General features: G+C 40.8%; 3 protein-coding genes and 1 pseudogene across 6 annotated transcripts in view; 3 read left to right on the top strand and 1 right to left on the bottom strand.

The window, feature by feature from the left end:
- Positions 1–1,961: 1,961 nt before the first annotated feature.
- LOC104432661 (biogenesis of lysosome-related organelles complex 1 subunit 1) overlaps positions 1,962–21,163 on the top strand; it is an 87,395-nt gene continuing 68,193 nt past the window's right edge. The window contains exons 1-3 of one of the 3 annotated variants that reach the window (XR_005548534.1): positions 1,962–2,361; positions 2,455–2,606; positions 3,487–3,906. Coding sequence is in view for 1 of the 3 variants with exons in the window: in XM_039307387.1 (XP_039163321.1) it covers positions 1,981–2,361; positions 2,455–2,544 (471 nt within the window). In the remaining 2 variants the exon portion in view is untranslated. Of the gene's footprint in view, positions 2,362–2,454; positions 3,271–3,486; positions 3,907–21,163 lie in introns of those variants that run through there. The other 2 variants (XR_005548535.1, XM_039307387.1) reach the window with 2 other exon arrangements.
- On the top strand, positions 8,349–10,111 carry LOC104432660 (cytochrome P450 86A1). Its single transcript, XM_010045147.3, is given in 2 exon segments — positions 8,349–8,475; positions 8,478–10,111. Coding segments are annotated over 2 exon segments (1,545 nt in total). The 5' UTR covers positions 8,349–8,369; the 3' UTR covers positions 9,917–10,111.
- LOC104432659 (cell division control protein 6 homolog B) lies at positions 12,669–18,427 on the top strand. 2 transcript variants are annotated; one of them, XM_010045146.3, is made up of 17 exons: positions 12,669–12,962; positions 13,366–13,468; positions 13,563–13,783; positions 14,311–14,385; positions 14,460–14,563; positions 14,755–14,861; positions 14,981–15,040; positions 15,373–15,446; positions 15,712–15,762; positions 15,869–15,918; positions 16,303–16,435; positions 17,047–17,136; positions 17,329–17,391; positions 17,470–17,565; positions 17,675–17,764; positions 17,864–17,987; positions 18,201–18,427. In XM_010045146.3, the coding sequence occupies exons 1-16, from the start codon at positions 12,735–12,737 to the stop codon at positions 17,894–17,896; spliced, it is 1,578 nt and encodes a 525-aa protein (XP_010043448.2). In that variant the 5' UTR covers positions 12,669–12,734; the 3' UTR covers positions 17,897–17,987; positions 18,201–18,427. The 2 variants fall into 2 exon arrangements, with proteins under 2 accessions (XP_010043448.2, XP_010043447.2); XM_010045145.3 differs by having other exon boundaries at positions 18,178–18,427.
- LOC120290710 lies at positions 18,976–20,898 on the bottom strand (annotated as a pseudogene).

Genomic DNA, 21,163 nt, shown 5'->3' with positions numbered 1-21,163 from the left:
ATACTTGTGTATATGCAGTCATATTCTGTATGAATTTGCCACCCGACCTTATTTGCATATCGTGAGGCTTGTTTTCTCCTACATTATTCTACTTGAGACGCCAAGGCATGATGAAAGTATGCATCTTTAAGGAGATACCACACTGTTGCCCTGCACATTCTTTGGGATGCTATACTGTAATATGTGAAATGGTTTGGTGCAATTGCTTGTCTGGAGAAAGGTATGGTTGTAGCACACTCATAGTGGTGCGCAGATTGATCGATGTGTTTGAGATTTATTATGCTAATCTAATGTGGAGACCTGTACCGTTTCAACTATAACAGACCTTGGGGTCATGAGGCTTCTCCCCTGCTTTAATGTGGGTTACCTCGGCCTTGGTTTTAAATAGCTTGACGCAAACTGATGTCCTAAAATTCATCATTGCACGACATGGTTTAGTTATTCGATGAAATTCCTATTGCTGATTTTTGTGCACTTGGAAAGAATTGAGTAAGAGAGCCTTAGAATGAGAGTCTCTTGTTTCTGTATATTTTTTTTGCCCAGCCCCAGGCAACACCCTCTCAGTGTTTTACATCAAGATTATCCTGAGGTCCAGATGAGGACCTAGATGAGTCCTTTTAAGGACTTGCTTAGGTCGAAAGAGTCTCTTGTTTCTGCATTTACTAAAAATTGCTTCAAACTTTTACAGTTTCTGGTGGAGCAGAAAAATATTTGTGGATGTAAATACATTGATTGACGTTGGAGGCAGAGTCTTGTAAAAGAACTCTGTGTTTGTCCTTCTGCCCTCTTTTAATGTGCGTGTGGTACCCTGCTCCCTTTAGTAGGCGTTTCTTGATATTTACATATGAAAATCAAAGAGTTTCTCAATCTTAGACATAGAAGATTATGGTGACCAACGAGATCGTATCTGCTGGGGATATGTAATGAAAGCTGTGGAATACTGCAAGGAAGAAAGGGACTTTTGGTCCATGCTGCTTAAAGTGTTTGGAGCAGGATATGCGTCCACTTTGCTTGGACATGATAGGGAATGGTACAGGAATCCACCCAAAAATTGAAGTGGACAATTCTGATCTCTCCTTGAGTGAGAAAAAGTAGCCACCTACTTAGTAGTTTGTCCTTCTGTCCGTAACAGAGTAGACTCATCCATTGTACTCTCTTACAGATTTAAGAAATACTAGCTGAAAACTGAAAACCGTAATTACAGAGAGTTTGGTTATCAATTTTCAGATAAATGAAGTCGATGATTCAATGGCTCGTCGTTGCACAATCAACCATTTAATATCTGTGTTGCTTGCTGTACATCAACCAAAGAGATGGCTGAAACACCCCCTATGCTTAGTGGTATGCTGCAAATGCCAGGGGATAGAAAAGTCCCAGGAATAGATAGCTTTTCCGTTTCTGTCTATAAGTCTGCTTTTTCTGTCATTGGAGGCGATTCTTTTGCAGCTTCTGCGAAAGATCGATTCAACTAATCATAAAAAACATCCACAATGTCTGACTTTAGACCAATTTCTCATTGTGACAAACAAGTCTGTATAAACTGAGATCTTGGCTAATAGACTCGGTCAAATTCTGAGCTTGAACGGACCAGCATATAAAAGATAAGAAGGGGAAGAAGAGGTGATTCCATGATCGGTGTCAATCCTCCTTACGCAAGCTGCTAAGAAAGAAGATCAAAGAAGCCAGAAATATTGTTTTTGTAATTTCAGTCATATGATTCGTCCCGGTTCTAGAAACAATGCGTCCGTCATGTACGACGGTCGTAGCAAAAGCCGATGAAATTGACACGGGAACAGTCGCCGTCCGTCCTGGAAAGCAACTACGGTCGCTTTTAGTGGACACTATTTTTTGGGCCTTAACGCTTGGAGGTGAACTGGCCCAAAGGCCCACACCAAGCCCGGCCCACTCACCGCCCAACTCGAGAAAGCGAAATGGTGCAACGCGCGCAGAGAGAGAGAGAGGGAGAGAGAGAGAGAGAGGATGAATCCACCGCAACTGCCACCTGGTCGGGCGCGCGGGTCGTCACCCTCTGAATCGGAGAAATCTCCGGCCGATCGCCATCCCGGCGGCGGCGGCGGCGGCGGCTTGGAAGCGTCTCTGGTCAGCCTAACCCACCATCACCACCACCAGTCGGTCGTCCTCCGAGACCGCGCCGAGAAAGCCAAGAGAGACGCGATTAGGAGCGCGGCGGCGGTGTCGGATCTGCTGGTGGAGACGGTGAACGGAGGGGTGGAGGAGGCCTTCCTCAACGAAAAGCGCATCGAGCTCGAGATTCGAGCATTGGCTGCCACCGCCTCCCGCTTCATGAAGCAGACCGATCAATGGCTCACCTCCACTCATGCTATGAACTCCGCCGTCAAGGTCTTTTCTTTTTGCGCCCTTGGCAAGTTCAGATCGCTTTACCAAACTACGCGAACGAACAATCTTAATATGTATGTAATATTCGCGGCGCAGGAAATTGGGGACTTCGAGAACTGGATGAAGATAATGGATTATGATTGCAAGAGCATCAATGCAGCCATCCGCAACATTTATCAAGCTTGATTTTCGGCAGTCGGATAAGGAATCCATCTGCATTCTCTCTGTTTGTCTTCCTCGTGTCGAAGGTACAGGATCGTGGCCCGTCTTCACCTAGCCACTCATTTTTGCTATGGAAAGATAGCTTCTTTTCTTCTTTTGGAAAGGTTGATTGGGTGATGCCAGAGGTGCTAGGGTCTCCGCTGGGACCAAGTGCGCAAAATGGATCTTTGTGATGTTGCTTGTACATTGAAATGTGCATGGAAGCTGATCGCTGGCATTACAGTCATTCTTTGATTAAGGATAGCTTCCGGGCTGGTAAAGCCGGAACAAACTCTGCTTATGCATGAAAGGGTGTTAAGAGAAGTTCATGATGTGCTGAAACCTCATCTTGTACGCTTCATAGGAAATTGGGAATAGTATATCGACATACTTGTGGCACGACCATTGGCACCCTCGTGGTGTCTTGTTGGATGATATTCTTGAACAGTTCTTTACAATGTTCCGCTCTGTCTCCTATGCCTAAAGTAGCTGAGATAATTCAAGACAGGGACTGGCATTTGGTTTGGTATTAGATGGGATGATTTGGTAGCTATCTAAGCTGCTTTATGTGGCACTTTCACTCCTAACTCTGTTATTGATGTTGGACTATTATGTACTGTTTCTATATGCTGCGCTTTGCCTCCTGCTACTGCTTGGAATCTTGTGAGATAGATTGGTAATAAAGTGGACTGGCATAGGTTGATTTGGTTCTTCCCGCTGCATCTATTATGAAGCCTTGTTTCTGTAGGGGAACAATTTGCTGAGATACCATCGATCCAATTTTTATTAACATAATGACATTGACCCCTTATTGCAGCCATTGCTACTGCATCGGCTGCTTTATTTTATTGTACCAACAATTAAACACTCTTTTCCCCTAATATACCTAATGTTTGCCATGATTTCCTGGTTGTCTCTCTTGAATAGGCTTCCGACTTTGGATTGGATTATTGCTCGGGCATCAATTTGGGCCACATCCCATGTTTGCTTCTTACATATGTAGGCTGATGAAAATCGAGATCACTGTATTTGGGCTGCAACTTCTATTCCCTGGTTTGGAAGAAGCTTTTTATTGCTATCCATGGATGAAAGCTAGTGCGGAATGGATTATTTTCTACCTCTGTCAAGCACTGCTCTTCTCGGGTATAGAGTGATTAAGCTGGTTTGTTTAGCTCTAAAACATAGTACTTGAAGGACATTGGGGTCTCGAGCATAGCCTCCTCTCCTTTAGTTGCTCAATACTGTGTTTACTGGGGTTTCAATTTCCTAGTTAATTTGATTTTTTCATGTATCGCTCTTATAGTGATGGTACTGCTGGTTTGAATTGATTTTCTACTCTATTTGGCTTATAGGGGGCTTAGTCTACATTCTTGGTTAGTGATGATGCAATGAATTCTGACTTACCTATAAAAAAAAAGGGAAGATTAAACCTCCTCTGCGCGAGAACAAGGAAGCATAGAGAGAGTCCACCTGCTAAATTATCTATGACCGAACATTTTCCTTTTCGACCAAAAAAAAAAAAAATTCCTCGATTTGGTGATATTGAGTTGAGTGTGAGTTAATGATGAGTAGGATGATGGTTGTTTTTTGGTGTGCTCCAATTATGGGACTGAGCTTTTGCACGAAAATTCATAAGAATTAACCGCTCACGTGAAGTTTATGATTCACATTTATTTGGTTCCAAAAACTAATCCGATTGAGATAAGGCCCATGCTGAAGTTGTTGGATTATGTCTGAGCAAAGAGCGACCTTATCTCAACTTCTCTTTCTATCTTTCTTTTTTCTTTTTCTTTTTTTAAATTGCTAATTGGTTTCAAAAAGACTAAAACTAATTGATCTAGCTCTGATTTGTTGATTCAAGATATTAGCCTATGCTCGCATTACATGTGATCATTGGCTCTTATTTTATTTAAAGGTTAAGTGTATTAGAAATCCTAAAACTTATTACGAAAATGTAATTGAGTTCTAAAATTTAAAAAAAATGTAATTAAGTCATAAAGCTTATTCGAAAGTGTAATTAAGTTGTAAAACTTTCAAAAAATGAAATTAAGTTCTAAAACTTATTTTGAAAGTACAAGAAAATCCTAAAACTTTCAAAAAATGTCATCAATTAAAGTACTTGATTTTAGGATTTAATTGCAATTTTTGAAAATTTTAAAACATGATTGTATTTTCTTGACAAGTTTTGGGGTTTAATTGCATTTTTTGAAATTTTTAGGTCTAAATTACGTTTTGTTGACAAGTTTTAGGACTTTAAATGCATATATTCCTTTCTTTAAAAAAATTGCTTTCCGAGCACACACCTCAGAACACCCAGAACTTTTGAACCGCTAGCCCAATGTCTTTGTCCTAAAAGGAGACCGACCCTGCCGTTGATGCCCTTATCGCCTGCTACCTCTCTCCTTGCGCTCGTGTCTCTATGACAAGCTTTGCAGCTTGCTCACGCCTCGCGGCGAGCCAAGCTCATGTCCCTGCGAATTGTGCAAGGTGAGCCTTGTGCTCATAAGGGCCGCGACTAGTCATGTGAGCTCCATAGCAGATAGCAGATCTTGGCTATGGCTAGGAGAGCTCTACTATAGAGCTCAGGCATGGCGGCCTTGGCCATGGGAGTTTTGTAGTAGAGCTTAACCATGGCATCCATCTAGGCGCGAGAAGAGGAAGTAAAAAAAAGTAAAGAAAAGTTAAAGGAAGTAGGATTAAATTGGCAAGTCGTACAAAATACTTTAGATTAAATAGAGAAAATTAAAAAGTTTAGGATTAAATTAGCCACTTTATAGTAGGTTTATAACTTTTTAGACAATTATCCCAAAAAATTATGTGGGAGAGGGAGAGAGAAGTGTACTTTCGTTTTTTTTTTTTTTTTTTTTTTTTTTTTGTGTGTGTGTAGATTGAGAAATAAAGGTTTTGTTAATAAATTTAATCAAGGAATAAAGGAATTCAAATTTGAGCTATGAAAATATACTATTTTCAAGGAATTGTTTGCCCCACACCATTTTTTTTGTTGGTAAAAGCAAGAAATATATTGAGCTACAACCAAACTATACAAAAGGAGATCTTGGCACCATAACTTACACTCAAAATGACAACAAGTCATAGCGAGTGGAAGGGTGCCGGGACGAAAAATGACATTTGCCTCACACCATTGCTAATGGTTATTGGTAAAAATCTTCCAATATACAACAAGGTCTCATTAAGATACTACATAACAATTCTAGTATCTCTCTAAGAACTCTCAAAATGAAATAATTGAAAACAAATGCTATATTTTTTAAGAAATAAAAATCGACAAGATGGAAAGTATGAGATGGAAAATGATGAATTTATATTAGTCATTAAGAATAAATGCAACCTTTCAAGAAATGTTGCATTGTGAACATATGTTTTTTCATAAGACACATTGAAAATTCGAATTAAAAATATATTTTATTTTGAATTTATAACTTCTAAAAATAACCATAACTCTATTGCCAACACTTACATTGTTTCAATAGGACTTATTTCATAATTATAAAAATAATTTTTTTGGTCGGTCCTATTCTACTCCTATTCTAACTTTCTTTCTCGGACTTTTATCCTATCTCATTGTAGGACGTGGAAGTTGAAACTCACACTTGAAACTAAATCGTCCCCACCCCCCAAGAAGGTGGAGATTCGAATCCTCCACCTTCTCCTTCCATGTTGGAAGGGTGGCCACTAGGCAAACCCAATGGTTAAATAATAATAATAATTGAAATCTGATCCAAAATCATGCACCCTGCACACAATTATAGTAGGGTCTAGCACACTAAGCCTGTCATCTACATTAGTAAAAATAGAAGACCTTGACACTTATATATAGCCCACACAATCCCATCTATTTTACGTGGAGCAAGGCATTTCAAAGTTTGTTTTACTTCCAACAAAAGGGTGGTGGGATCGACGCACAAAATGAGGAGAGTAGAGTGAGGATCAATTGTGAAATCATATCGTGTAATAATCACTTGCATAAATAAATTAAAGATCACCAAAGCAAAAGTACAACCTAATGAGCAACGGTTAATTTTATATTTATAAAATTTTCAAAGCTTAAGTATGTAATTATTAGGGAATTAGAACAAAATTACTGAAATTCCTATAATTTTCTTCAATAAAACGAAGTAAGCTTATTAACACAACTTTAACTGCGAGGCTTGTAAACAAGGTCCAAAAACCCTAGTCGAGAGTCCTACTTTTTCTTAACGTAACATCTGTTCTGACGAATGCAAGAATGGAAAGAGTCGGCTAAAAGACGCATCCAAACCAAAAACAAACGTAAAAAATCACTCATCAGAAGTTCAAATGGTCAAGAAATGTCTAATTCTTTATAACTTTCCCAAAGGAAAATCAGTGCAAGCTTTGCTTGCGATCACTTCCTGTTCTTCTCCTTCTCATGCACGTTTCAGGTTCTCTCCCTCACATCTAATGCCATTTTCTCATTGCCGGTAAACCATCTTCAACCACTAAACTCTCCCTCCCTCATTAGATTGTACAACAAGACTTGCCACGCAAAGACATTCCCTTATTTTTATTGGGTATGTGGAACAGGAAGTCTTCAACTTTAGGTATTAGCTGTGTATTGTTGGCCCTTTGATTAAGTGGTCGAGTTCAAGCCAACTTAGCACTCCATACCATATTCACTCATGCGTCAGCTGCTTAGACAGATATTTTGAAACCCAAATCCACAGATTACGTGTTCCCTAGCCCTACATCATTCTAATCCCCCGGTCTTAACAAAGCAATAGAAACGTCTTAACAATAATGAAAATGATTGCTATACATATATAAAAAGCAACAGCACAGAAAGATAAAGGACGAGGAGGAAGAAGAAGAAACAAGAGCAGTATGAAACTGGAGTCTAATTGGTAGGCTCCACTGTCCACTATCCCTTTCATGTGAGCATATACTTCTTTACCTTCCCAAAAAAGAAACGTAGGTTCGACTTATATAAACAATAACAAAGGGGGTTAGGTGATTTCCAAGTGACACCGACGTCTGACCGTATTTATCACATTAGCAATGTGCTCAATACATCCTAACTATTTCCTATGTCTATATATGTACCCTATAATCATGCATAAAAGTCCTACAACTCATAATATACAGTGACATGTGAATTGCCCATTAAATCGGAAGCTGTCGAATGACCAATATTGTTATCACTTCGATAATAGAACACTAGACACCGAAACTATTTTGTGATATTTATTTACTAGATAATGGGGCAAGTTAGAAGTTTCGAGAAAAAGTGGCGTCAATCTTGCATTTTATAGCCATTTGACCTAGCGTATGTGTGCAATCTTTCCTACAATATTTAGTGAATAAACTACATCGCTTTATCGATTAATGTAGAGCCCAAGCTAGAGGATTGTATGTGTTCATAAAGCTAAATTTTCTCTAATTGACTTCTCAGTTCTAGTAAAAAGCAGATGCCATGTAAGTTCAATGATTAGAGGCAACCCTAATGGCGCCAAAAATTTCCATTATTTATGAGTTGAAACACCGAAATCACACTCCATCAACTTAATTAAAAAATAAATAAATGACCATACTTTCATGTTGTACCCTTGCAACTACTAAGGTGACCATATGCACGACTGATACCGCATATGGATTTTCAGGGGAGCTTTCTTGTGTTCACTCCTTTTACTAGGTTCCTATCAACCCCTTTGACTTAAAAGATTTTTCCTAACAACTCCTCCTACATCTTCCTCACGCATATCCCCACTATATATTAACAACAACTCATCACCTTCTCTCTCGCATTCGCTAGCGACCCTCGTCCACACCACACCATGGAAACGTCAGTCCTCCTCTTCAACTTGTCAGCTCTCGCTTGTGCCTACCTGATCTGGTTCTATCTCTTGGCCCGGAAACTCACCGGCCCGAAGGTGTGGCCGGTCGTGGGAGCCTGCCGTCCCTCTTCATGAACCGAAGGAGGCTCCACGACTGGATCGCCGGCCACCTCCGCACCACTGGCGGCGCCGCCACCTACCAGACGTGCACCATTGCCCTCCCTTTCTTGGCCCGCAAGCAAGGGTTCTACACTGTCACGTGCCACCCGAAGAACATCGAGCATGTGCTCCGGACGCGGTTCGACAACTACCCTAAGGGCCCGACATGGCAGACTGCCTTCCACGACCTGCTCGGCCAGGGGATCTTCAACAGCGACGGCGAGACATGGCTCCTGCAGCGGAAGACGGCGGCCCTGGAGTTCACGACCCGGACGCTGAGGCAGGCCATGGACCGATGGGTGAATCGGACAATCAAGAACCGGTTCTGGAAGATCCTCGACAAGGCCGCGAGCGAGCGCATCTCCATTGACTTGCAAGACCTCTTGCTTCGCCTGACGTTCGACAACATCTGCGGGCTCACGTTCGGTAGAGACCCGGAGACCCTCTCGCCGGAGTTACCAGAAAACCCTTTCGCTATGGCTTTCGACAAGGCCACTGAAGCGACCCTTCAGCGCCTGCTTTATCCTGGTTTTCTATGGAGGCTGAAGAAGATATTCAGTATCGGAGCCGAGCAGAGGTTAAAGAAGAGCCTCAGAGTCGTGGAGAACTACATGAACGATGCCATCGACGCGCGCAAAGCGAGTCCCTCTGATGACCTCCTTTCGCGCTTCCTGAAAAGGCGGGACATCGATGGGAACCTCTTCCAGAGCTCCGTCCTCCAGCGGATCGCGCTGAACTTCGTCCTCGCGGGGCGCGACACGTCCTCCGTTGCACTGAGCTGGTTTTTCTGGCTGGTCATGAACAACCCCCGAGTCGAGCAGAAGATCGTGCACGAGATAGCAACGGTCCTCAAGGATACCCGCGGCGACGATCACAAGAAATGGCTGGAATCCCCACTGGTGTTCGACGAGGCCGACAGGCTGGTCTATCTCAAGGCGGCGCTGGCCGAGACCCTGCGCCTATACCCCTCGGTGCCGGAGGACTTCAAGTACGTGGTCGCGGACGACGTCCTGCCCGACGGGACACACGTGCCAGCCGGATCGACGGTTACATACTCGATATACTCGGTGGGGAGGATGAAGTCGATCTGGGGCGAGGACTGCATGGAGTTCAGGCCGGAGCGATGGATCTCAGAGAACGAGGGCAGGTTCGAGACCCCGAAAGACGGCTACAAGTTCGTGGCCTTCAACGCGGGACCGAGGACTTGCTTGGGGAAGGACCTGGCGTATCTTCAGATGAAGTCCGTGGCGTCGGCGGTGCTGCTGCGCTACCGGCTGTCGCTGGCGCCGGGCCACCGCGTGGAGCAGAAGATGTCGCTCACCCTGTTCATGAAGAACGGGCTTCGCGTCAATTTGCATCCGCGGGATCTTGCCGAGACTGCTGCATGATGACAGATAAGTAAGGAAGGATTGACCGATGGGTCTTCGCGATCGAGAAGAAAGCGTGCGCATAGGTCTTAAAGATTGGTGTGCATGGGGACGACGATGCATGTAATCATTTTATTTTCTTGTCATTTGAGTTTGTATTTGTCTTGCCTGGAAAAATCTTAAATATATCTTTATAAAAAAACCCATTTATTTTAATGCTTGTACTTGGAAATTCTAGCTTCATTAAATGGATAAGTGATAAATCTGTGTCCTCATTTACCATGAGATAAGTTTGTTCTTCCGAGTAGCACCCGTTCAATGAGAGATATATTTCAACGGGAAAAAAGAATGTATTAGTAAATTCATGTATGAGTGCAGAGCTTCAATAAAAGTGAGTAAATTATACAGAAAAGTTGGTGATTGAAATTTGACCAAACGAATGTCAGTAAGCGACTTGGTTAAGAGTTATGATATCAATATAATTGAAAACTTAGATAGAAAAGATGGCAATTTGATTTCTATAAAGTTGGTAACTTCAACAACTTCAATTTAAGTAGATAAAAGTTGGTAATTTTGTTCTTCTTGGCTTGACACCAGCTTTGAACCACATAAATCTTTTTAAAAATATATAGATACCGACACGTTGAATCGAATACATATATAGATATAATACTGTTTCAGCCATATTATATAAAGAAGAAAATCAACCCACGATTTTCAGAATACCGCGTCAGCAAAAATGCAATTAATATCCCTCCTGCCATCTTAAATTAAACTGTTTTATGGCAATATGCAAGAGAAAATTCAGATTAGAGTGAAAACATATCGATCAATCAAGAGCGTGATAAGGAAATAATTGATTTACAAAATCGTCAAGAGGTGCTTTTCACTATTCAAATCCACTCCATGAAATTAATTTATTAATTTCAATAAATAGCAAAATAGTGGCATTAGATTAGATTAAAAAGATGAAAGAATAAATTAATAAGTCGAGAAATTAGAAAATATAAGAAAATCACTCAAGAAAATGACTATATTCTGGACCTCAAAAGAAGGATCGTAAGTCTTTCAATATCTCGAGGTTTATCATCCTCACCGCCTCTCCGATTTCTCCGTCTTTTCGCCTTTTCTTTTCATCTTGTCGGCTTCGCTACCGGAGGACTCAGATTCAATGCCTCTCGGGTACTCGCTCCTCGTCATGCCTTCGCACTTATTCAGTCGAGCTCAATCGTCGACCCCGGGTCGTGCTCTTCACTTGGCATGTTCCTTCCCCTCCTCCTTGGGTTCGTGATTCGTGCGAGGGCCGGCGCCTGAGGGGAAATTTCTGGGTTCGAAGTTAAGGATCAGGGGTGAGATTTCATTTGAGTTTGGAGGATCTGCTGGTTGTCCGGCTGATTATGATGTTGAATTGCCTGCAGAAGGGCATCGAAACGGCTAGGTTGGTCTTGTCCGGGCTTCCAAACTCTCCGCGGGTGGCATCTTGAAGAAGAGCGACGAAGGCATCGGTGAGAGTCTCTACTATGACCGTCGACTATGTAGTCATTCAGAATCATACCTACCGAGAAGAACATGTGAATTTTTTTATTTATTGCATTTGAGGAATTTTCAGCTTGAGTAGGTGTGAGCCTAAAAATGAGTTAAAATATGGATTCACCCATTTACGACATATTTTTAATCAAATTTATTTATGATATATTTAAAATAAACATGTTATCTTACAAAATTGGCCTCATTGAATCCGAGTCACATAATGAGTTGCATTAGAGGTGATCGGGTCCAAGGCGGGTAGGGTCTAAAACCCGAACCCCGTACCCACTCTTTTATAACCGATTCCTTTTTTTGGGACCATATACCCGATTATGTTTGTATTGGACCTGGACTCAACCTATTCTATTTTTCCGATCCAGGTTCAAGGGTTAACCTTGTTTCCACTAGAACTTGTTTTGCAATCTCCGATATCTTATGCAATTTCGAATTTTATATTAATACGCGAGAAAATAAGGTAATCTTCCTAATTTGTATTGAAACATTAAACGCTTGTAATAAATAAATACATGAACTTTTTGACTAAACGAAAAATTAAGGATCTACAAGACTAATTATAATAAATAAAATTATAAGGCAAATAATTAATAGAGCGAAGCAAGTGAGGAAGAGGAACGACAAAGGAGGAGTGCCGTGCGTGTTTGAAAGAGCCAAGAGGAAAAACATTGTGTGATTGTGGGAGCAATAATAGAAATCAAGGGAAAAAAAAAAAGTTTTGGACCTTTACTTACAAATCGGTCTAAGAGCTAGTTTCAAAACCGATTTGGGTAAGTAATCACTCGGAACCTATTTTCGAGACAAGTTTAAATTAGTTTCGAATTTTGTAAACCGGTTCTCGGACCAGTTTCAACGAGAAAGAGGTCCCACCCTATTTTCCAGGTGGGCGGTTTGAGAACCGAGTATACCCGGTCCAGTTATACACTCCTAAGTTGCATGATTTTATCGTGGTCATAGTTTTCAGAACCTTTTTATTTTTCTTTTCGATTTTTTTTTTTTGAAGGAATCTTGGATTCGAAGGGATATGACACCGTTTCGTGATATTTTGAAAAAGCAAAAACACAAGAAAAGTTAAAAAAAAAAAAAAGAAGAAGTTACGGTTTGCAATTTTAAAAGCAATAGTTTGGAGCGCGTACTGGCGCGAAACGAAGCGGTGGCGCTCATCCCTTCCCGCTAAAACAAAAACCGCTTATATCCATCTCCGCCATCTCTGCCATCTCTGCCCTCCCCTCCTCAAATCCGAGCAAACCCTACCGATTCGCCATCCCGATTCCTCAGCATTCGCTCATCCACGGCAATGCCTTCCATCGCCAAACGAGGCGGCTCTCCGATCTCCCCCGCCCCCAAGAATCTCCCGGAGGCTCTCGCCGGCTCCGACGGCGACTCCACTCCTCAGAAGCGGAAGCTCAGATCCCATGCATCGGCCGCCGCCGCCGCTCTCCGCGAGGGCGGAGCCGTCGATCCGGCGGCGAAGAGAGTGTCGCCCCGTCGGTGCCTGAATCAGAGCCCAAACACTCCTCCGAAAGTGAGCTCGAGATTCGCTTCATACTCTGTAGTTACGCCGTTGTTGAAGTCAGCGTCGCCGTCGGTTTGCCGCCGCAACTGAATGGATACTGAACTGATGATGGAGAGATCGCGTTCTTAAATTCCGTACTCGTCAAATTGAATGTGCGTTTATTGCAACCGCTAGGAAGTGAAAAGGCGATTTAGATAGTGGATCTGTTATGGCGAATTCGATTCCGTGTCATCTAAGGAAAATCACGTAGTTAGTGTCATTATGTAGGATTCAATTGATCAGGATCAGCCGTAAAATTTTGTACTATTTCTGGGTTTACGCTGTAATAAGATTCGGTCATGCAAATTTCGGCGCACGCCTGACTAGGAAGTTGGAAACACCAATGGTTTTGCTAATCTGAAATTATCCGCAGAGAATTGAGAAAGCAGTTGCCGATAAGCCCTCGAAACTGAAGAAATCGCCAGCCAAGGGATTGCCTGATAGTCTCGTCGCAGATAGCAAATGGAATCCGAGAGGCAAGTAGAACCTATCAAGATACAGTGAACACCATAGCAGTGCTGACTTTAATTGCGACAAAAGGAAACTAATGTTTCTGTAATGTGACGATAGATCCTCAGCAGATGAGCGCAGCGAAGGAAGCGCTTCACGTGTCAACGCTGCCGCCATCTGTATCTTGCCGAGAAAATGAACAAAAGATGATTGTGGATTTTTGCAAGGGATGCATCGAGCATGGGAAAGCCGGCAGCCTATACATCTGTGGATGCCCTGGGACAGGAAAGTCCTTGTCCATGGAAAAAGTGAAGGAGCTCGTACTGCAATGGACACAGGAGGTTAGCTTTCCATTCTTTACTGCTTGATGATGCTGTGGTTATATTTATTATCCCTTTCTGTGTATAGGATCCCAAGAACCTTCATTCATCATTTTAGATAAGAATATATGATGTACTTTGGCATAGCTACATTTTCACAAGTTAAACACCTTCCTTAAAGAGTAACGACATGCTTTATAGACAATGAAAATGTCTTGGTGCTTCTCAAAAGGAGCTTGATGTTATTTGTGCACATATTTCCTTGAAAGTTATTAATCAATTACAGCTTTCACAAGGTTAGAGTTTCATAATAGAGAAGTTACCTTTCTTGAATATCAGCATTTAGATACTCAGATCTCCAAAGTAGATTATAGGAGTAGTTTTTTGTGCTCACCTTAGAAATTGTCAAGTCAATTTTATCTTTTGACCCGTTTGCTATGAGAGTTCAGAACCAGAAGTCACGATGCTTTTTGATTTCTTCTAACATATTTCACAACTGTTGATCTGTTTGGGATCTCTCTTTACAAAAATGCTTCGAATGTTTCCAGGCAGGCCTTCAGCAGCCAGAAGTTTTAGCTTTAAACTGCACTTCTCTATCCAGCACATCAGAGATCTTCAGCAAGGTAGTTATAATGGAAAAGCATCTACTTTTGCATGTTAGACCCTGCACATCCTTACCTGCCATGTTTGCTGGCAGATATTATCCAAGTACCAATTGCCGAAAATGACAAATAATCGTACCTCAGCTTTGCAACAGCTTCAGAAATTATATTCAGAGAAGCAACAATCCAGAAAGATGATGTAAGGAGCAATTTCATTGACTATACTTATGAACACTTCATGCCATGAGGCAGTATTGGCCCAAAGTCATGTAGATCCTGATACGGTTCAACATGTTGCAAGAAGATGCAAATTCTTTTAAATTGCTCACATTTATGGCAGTAGGAGTATATGAGTCTAAGCTTCTACTGAACTAATTTTTCCTCTTGCAGGCTAATTATTGCAGATGAGTTGGATTATTTGATCACAAAAGACCATGCTGTGCTTCATGATCTTTTTATGCTCACCACTTTCCCATTCTCTAAATGTATATTAGTAGGTACTTATCATTGCTCACTATATCTGGTTGATACTGTACCTTTTACTTTCTTTTATTATTCTATAAAGCAATATGCTACATGCAATTTGACATCAGTTTGGCCATATTCCTTCTTGCAGGAATAGCAAATGCAATAGACTTGGCAGATCGTTTTCTACCGAGGCTTCAATCCTTAAATTGTGAGCCATCTTTTCTTGACTTGATTAGATACAAACTTTTGTCTTGATAGAATTTATTTTTGACTTTTTGCTTACTCTAAATTTTGTGGCTCACGCACTTTCACTTTGTTTGAATGTAAAACGCTTGAAGCTTTTGCAACAAATAAATATAAACACACATATTCACATGTAATTCCTTCAAAAAATTTTAAAATTCGAATGATAATTTCAATTTTGGCAGAAAGCAAATAAATACCTTTTGCTTTTGCTGAATCTCAAACAAACAAGCCCTTAGTGTTTCTCTGATCTGGATATAGTGCTCACTCCTGTCTTTGTCCTTTTGTTCCTGTTAGGCAAGCCTACCATTGTTACTTTTCGGGCTTACTCCCCAGTGCAGATTGCCAGGATTCTTCAAGAGAGACTCAAGGTAGTTATATGCTTTTCCCTATTAGAATCTTCTCGTGTTCTCAGCACCATGCAACATCTGAATACAAAACCCTGAATCTGTTTCCTTTTGAAATTGAGTATGTGGGTATTTGAACTTCAATATCGTGATGCCTAATCTACCTCTATGAGTCATTTCACGAGATATATTGTCTTCTTTTTCCATTTATCCTTAAATTGAAGTTTCGGTGGCTGTGAATATGGTACATTTTACCTACCATTGATGTTGACGGCTGTTCATTTGACAGGTGCTCCCTTATCCTGTATTTCAACCACATGCCCTGGAACTCTGTGCCAGAGTGAGTCCGTTAGTATTTTTTTTCCTGAGTTTGAAACTCTTGCATCATGTCCGCTGTTTCTTTAATTATTTGTATATATGGATACTGAGTGAATGTGATACAACAGAAAGTTGCAGCAGCATCTGGAGACATGCGGAAAGCACTTTGTATTTGCAGGTTCGTAACTTAAAACAAGATAAGTTCACTTGTAGCGTATACCAGGTTGTTAGATTTGCCAGTATTCTTGCCATGATTTCTTCCTGTTGCTGTATTTTTTCAAGAATATAAGCATTGATATTATCATCAGAAACGCAGAAATCGATACTCTTTGTGAGCTCTATATTCGAGAAAGAAAAGCCCCGATACCTTTGTCATTACTGTAGGAATCACTACTCTATAATGAGAATTTTTTCCCTTGTTTTGATAAATTGACTTCTCAGTCTGTTAAATTCTCCACATCGCCAGTGAAGGAATTCACCAGTTATTGCAATAGATTATATGATTTCTTTTATAAATCGTCTCCATTCCATGAGTAGTAACTGGAGTTAGGTATTGTTGCAGGGGTGCAATTGATATGCTAGAGGCGGAGCTTCAAGAGTCAACAAGGAGCACATATTTGTCGATGCATGATGAGGACAAGGGTCAGCAAGCAGTCACAATGCCTGAATTCTCAAAACTGCAAGAAATAGATGCTGTGAGTGTCTGCTGTGGTGACTTTGCATTCCTCTTCCAAGCTTTGATCTCTCTAATTGGCTCTAGTCACACATACCCATTAAAATGAAGGCTTTTTTAACGTCTGCCAATCGATGGCAAGTGTTTTATAGAGAAATTTCCTTCTGCATGTCTGAATTAGAATTTATGTTCATCAAATGTACCATTCTCTTGTCAGCCACTCAGACGCATTAAAACCATTAGGGGTCCAATGAATATAGCTCATTCACAAAATTGTTGTAAAGCAATTCAACTGATAATAGATAATAAACTGTAAGAACATCAAGCAGATGAACTTTAGCAGAAACACTATGTAATATGTGGAGCAGGAGAGTATGCCGCAGACTCTTCATGAATAATTTTGCCATCTTTAGAATTAGTTTATCAAATGCAGTGGTTTTCATTTGTCTTTATTGAAGCATTTTGTCTGTTAAGAGAGATGTACCCGTATCAGATTGACTTATTTAATTGTTACTATGTCATTTTATCATCTTTAACTTTTTCAGGTTGAAATATTATATTATCTAAAATTGTTAAAGAATATTATTGTCCATCTCCTCTTTAGGCGTTTCTGATTTCTTAAACTTTTGCCAGGTCAGGATAGATCACATGGTTCTTGCATTATCCAGAACATTCAGATCACCAGTGGTGGACACCATTCAGATTCTTCCACAACATCAACAGGTATGTTTAAGCAAATACTGAGTAGCATCAAATTACGTTGTATATATAGCAGCTTGATATACAGGTATAAAAATCAACAGTTTTGTGTATGCTTTAGCCATTTATATCCAGGGCTTTTCATTTCTTCCTTACTTGTCCTTAGCTGGCCACACTATTAAAACTTTTGTTACTTTCTTAACAACCGGACTGCAGATTATACTTTGCTCTGCTGTGAAACTTTTCCGCGGTCGGCAGAAGGATACAACTGTTGGAGAGGTGCGTCTCATTTTCGACTTCTGACTGCAGAAGAATTTTGCAGTTGCTATTGCTAGCTAACTTGGTATAGAAATGCAGTTATACAAAAGTTACCTGGATGTCTGCAAATCAACACACATACCTGCAGCTGGATTTCTGGAGTTTTCTAGTATGTGCAGAGTCCTTAATGATCAGGTAATATACCATCACCAAATGTGCTATCATTCTTTGGTTCTTATTTTGCAGATTTGTCTTTAAAATCAAATAGTATCTGCTTAATTGATGGCCATCACTGAAATTGCAGGGTCTTCTCAAACTAGGTCAATCTCGAGAAGATAAATTACGAAGAATAGCATTAAAAGTTGATGAAGCAGACATTACATTTGCATTGCAGGTATCAGAAAAAGGACGCTTTTCTCATCATTCTACCTATAGCTTCTTCATTAAGATATCATCAAAGTCCAACTCTCACCATTTACTATATTCTGAACAGGGAGTTCGTTTCTTCCGAAACTGTCTTCAGTAGTGCTACAAATGGTGGCCACAAACTCATTATTCCTCATCATGTAACACAAGGCTTTATTGCTCTTCATTTATCTGGTCACTCTAATTTCAAGGTTAGCATCAGCTCTTCAGGTTGCGAGAAGAAGAAATTGCAACTATATTTGATTTATCAGTAGTGATCTTAACATATAGTGTCAATAATTTAGAAATTTGTGTGCACAAGTCACGATTCCCTCTGTCAACTTTTATTTGACAATATGATTTAACTTGTACATTCTTCTTTGCATTCAAAATTTTTGACAGGTGCCTTCTATTTCCCATTTCAGCATCATTGTTACTAGTGTTTCCTCCGTTAAGAAGCTCAACGGAAAAGCATCAAGTGGAGCTCAAACAGATTATGTACAGAAGTTATTTCAGACGTACAGGAAGGAAGAACTCAAATCATACCGGATAAAATCAATCAAAATTTTGAGTATAGCTCTGAAGAAAGTTTTAATTTTGTTTGCCTCCTATTAGATGAATAAATAGCCAAAGGAAAAAAAAAAATACTGCACCGAGTAATAGTATCTAAACCAATTATTTTTTAGGTGCTTTATATTAGTTTCTGTTGTCAATTAACAGTACCAAAAACTGTTGTATAACGATTTTGTGGCTCTGGAAATTATCTGGATCGTGGCTCTGGAAATTTTCTTTTACAGAAAGAGAGTTTTGCAAGCAGTAGATACTCCTTCAGTCCATTTTATGATTGTTGATTAGTGAATACTAATCACTGATATTATCATATAGTTGGATTGTAAACTTCATCAAAGTTGGAGTGTAAGCTCAATGAGTAAAAGGAGGCCTTTCTCTATCATGACAGTGATGCCATTCTAACAAACAAGAGGGTCACAGATTCTAACAATGTGCAATTAACGCATCCTTGATTCATTAGAATTTCGACTGGATCCATCTTAGTGCAAAGCAATTTCATGCTAGAACTTTTTGCAATAAAATTGTTTGACATTGCAATTGGGGCATAGCGATCTTCCAATCTGAGTACAGCTTTATACCTGCCATTGTGGGAAAAAGGACACAAAATTCTTTTGTACAACGCAAAGGAACCTAATCAAACAAAGCCAGAAACAAAGTCATCATCCGCTGGCTGCTCCTCCACTCCTTCCTTCTTTTTTCCTTCCTTTGCTGGAGAAGTGGCATGGCTGCGGCAAATTTGCTTGGATCCTGAAAATCACTGAAAATTTATATCTTGCCAAAAGACAACACGCATGGAATAGACAGACTCAAGACAAACGGAACAAGAACACCCGTGCGCTACCTTGAGGTATTCCTTGACTTGCTCAACCAGAGAGAAAGAATACTCAGTAGACACTGCAACACTGACGACATTCTTATAGCCAGTGATGACCGTATGGGGTGCTGCCGCAATTAGGGTTTGAGATGGCCAATGACACAGAGGACACCTTGGAGAGCTCAGTAGCAGACCGCTGGACCAGATCCTCCTCAGTCAAGTCAAGAACCTCTGGACTGAAAAAAAGATCCATTCTCGTAAACCGTGAAGACAACAAGTCGGGAGTGATGATTTCTACAGATGCCCTTGTCTTTGCGGGGATGTTCAGCACCTAAGAGAAAAGGGGACGTCTGAGTAATTTTTTTTTTTTTTTGCCCAGAAGAAAACTTGTTGGACATGATTCTGCGTGTCTTAAGCAAAAAAGACAAATGATTCTACTTGTTGATAATTCTACCTGGAAGAAGGAAAGTCTGAAAAGGGTTGAGTCCGGTATCGCCCGGTGGAACTACGACGTCAATAGGGGCAATGAGACCAGCACGAGCTGGAGCTCCCACCTGGAGCTCCCACCTGTTCAGCTAAGCATGAACTAAATTACCACACGAGCAGAATCAATTTAGTTGCCTTAGAAAGCATGAGTCAACATAGGATTATTCATAATGGAAAAAGCTAACTCTTATCTTAATCATACTTCGTCGAGGGACTTTTGCCAATAGAGGATCAACTTGTCGAAAAGTCCATAAAAGGAAAACCAAAGATGCAAATCCAAAAAGTCAACAATTGATAATTGGTCCAGAAAACTCCCAAAGGAGAATGAGAATACTGTGTATCGTCAGTCCCTGATGTGATGTTAAGCTGATGAAGATGCTCAAAGTGCAAGCTTTCCACCATGCTCAACAGAACCACGATTGCAAATTATACGAACTTCTTATGGTCTCTTGATCAGACTGAAAAGAAAAAGAATAAACATGAAATCCCCACGGAAGAAATAGCCTCGATTAGGTGTGAAGATCAGTAATCTCATTTTCTTTTATAGGCTGAATAGAACGACTTTCTCAAGGATTTTATGGCAAGCAAAATGAATGCGAAAAGAGGTTTTATGGCAAGCAAGACTTCTATTATAACTTTCAACACACATACCTTATATTTGGGAACCTCTTCACGCACTTTTTTCATGTCACCCTTTGTGAAGATCAGCGCCACATTTCCCTGATTTAATCAGACTTTCCAGTGTAAAGCATTAAATTTTGCAGTGTGAAACCATAGTGGCACGATGTACCGATTTTGGAGACAACTCTAGAAGATGATAATAGATAAATAGTTACACTGTGTGCCATCGTTTCTCACACTTTCTCTAGCAACTGCACTGACAACTAGATAAATTACTATTGACCGAAAATCTCGCTTATTCCGAGTATTAAAGAACTCAACACGCATTCGCAACATTCTAAAGATAACATTGTTTGACTGCCGATACTCTGATAAAATGCCGCACAAGGTTGCAATTTCCTTGTATTACATCATTTTGTATGTTGTCGGTGCAGTCGGGACGGATCTTGATGGAGAGCTTCATCATGGTGTTCTTGCCCATGAGGACGATAAACTCACCTTGCAAGCTATGCCGGATGTTCTGGAGCTGCTTCGAGCCCACCTTACACCGGCCTCCACGTTTAGTACCTGCGAGTGCACAGCTTCTGGTCGTAGTGGATCTTCTTCTGCGCCTTGGTTGGTTTCACCGCCATTCGTAGCATCAGCAACAGAGAAATGTGGGGGAGAGAGGAGGAGGAGGAGGAGAGAGAACTTAGGGATAGACGGGACACTGTACGTACGTGCAGTTGCATTCGGCCAGATTTGATCGGCGTGAATAGCAACATCACTTGCTAGCCACTCGTCGCCAACCTATTTTCTTCTCTCCCTGGCTCGCGAGCAACGCCGACACTCGTCCATGCCCGTCGTCAATCATCATTAGGCCAGATTTGATCGGCGTTTGGAGACAGAGATGGGTGA

This window comes from Eucalyptus grandis, chromosome 2, assembly GCF_016545825.1.
Source record: "Eucalyptus grandis isolate ANBG69807.140 chromosome 2, ASM1654582v1, whole genome shotgun sequence".
In the NCBI taxonomy this organism is placed as follows: Eukaryota; Viridiplantae; Streptophyta; class Magnoliopsida; order Myrtales; family Myrtaceae; genus Eucalyptus; species Eucalyptus grandis.
The sequence above is the reverse complement of the archived record's forward strand: the minus strand, read 5'-3'. Positions and strand labels throughout refer to the sequence as shown.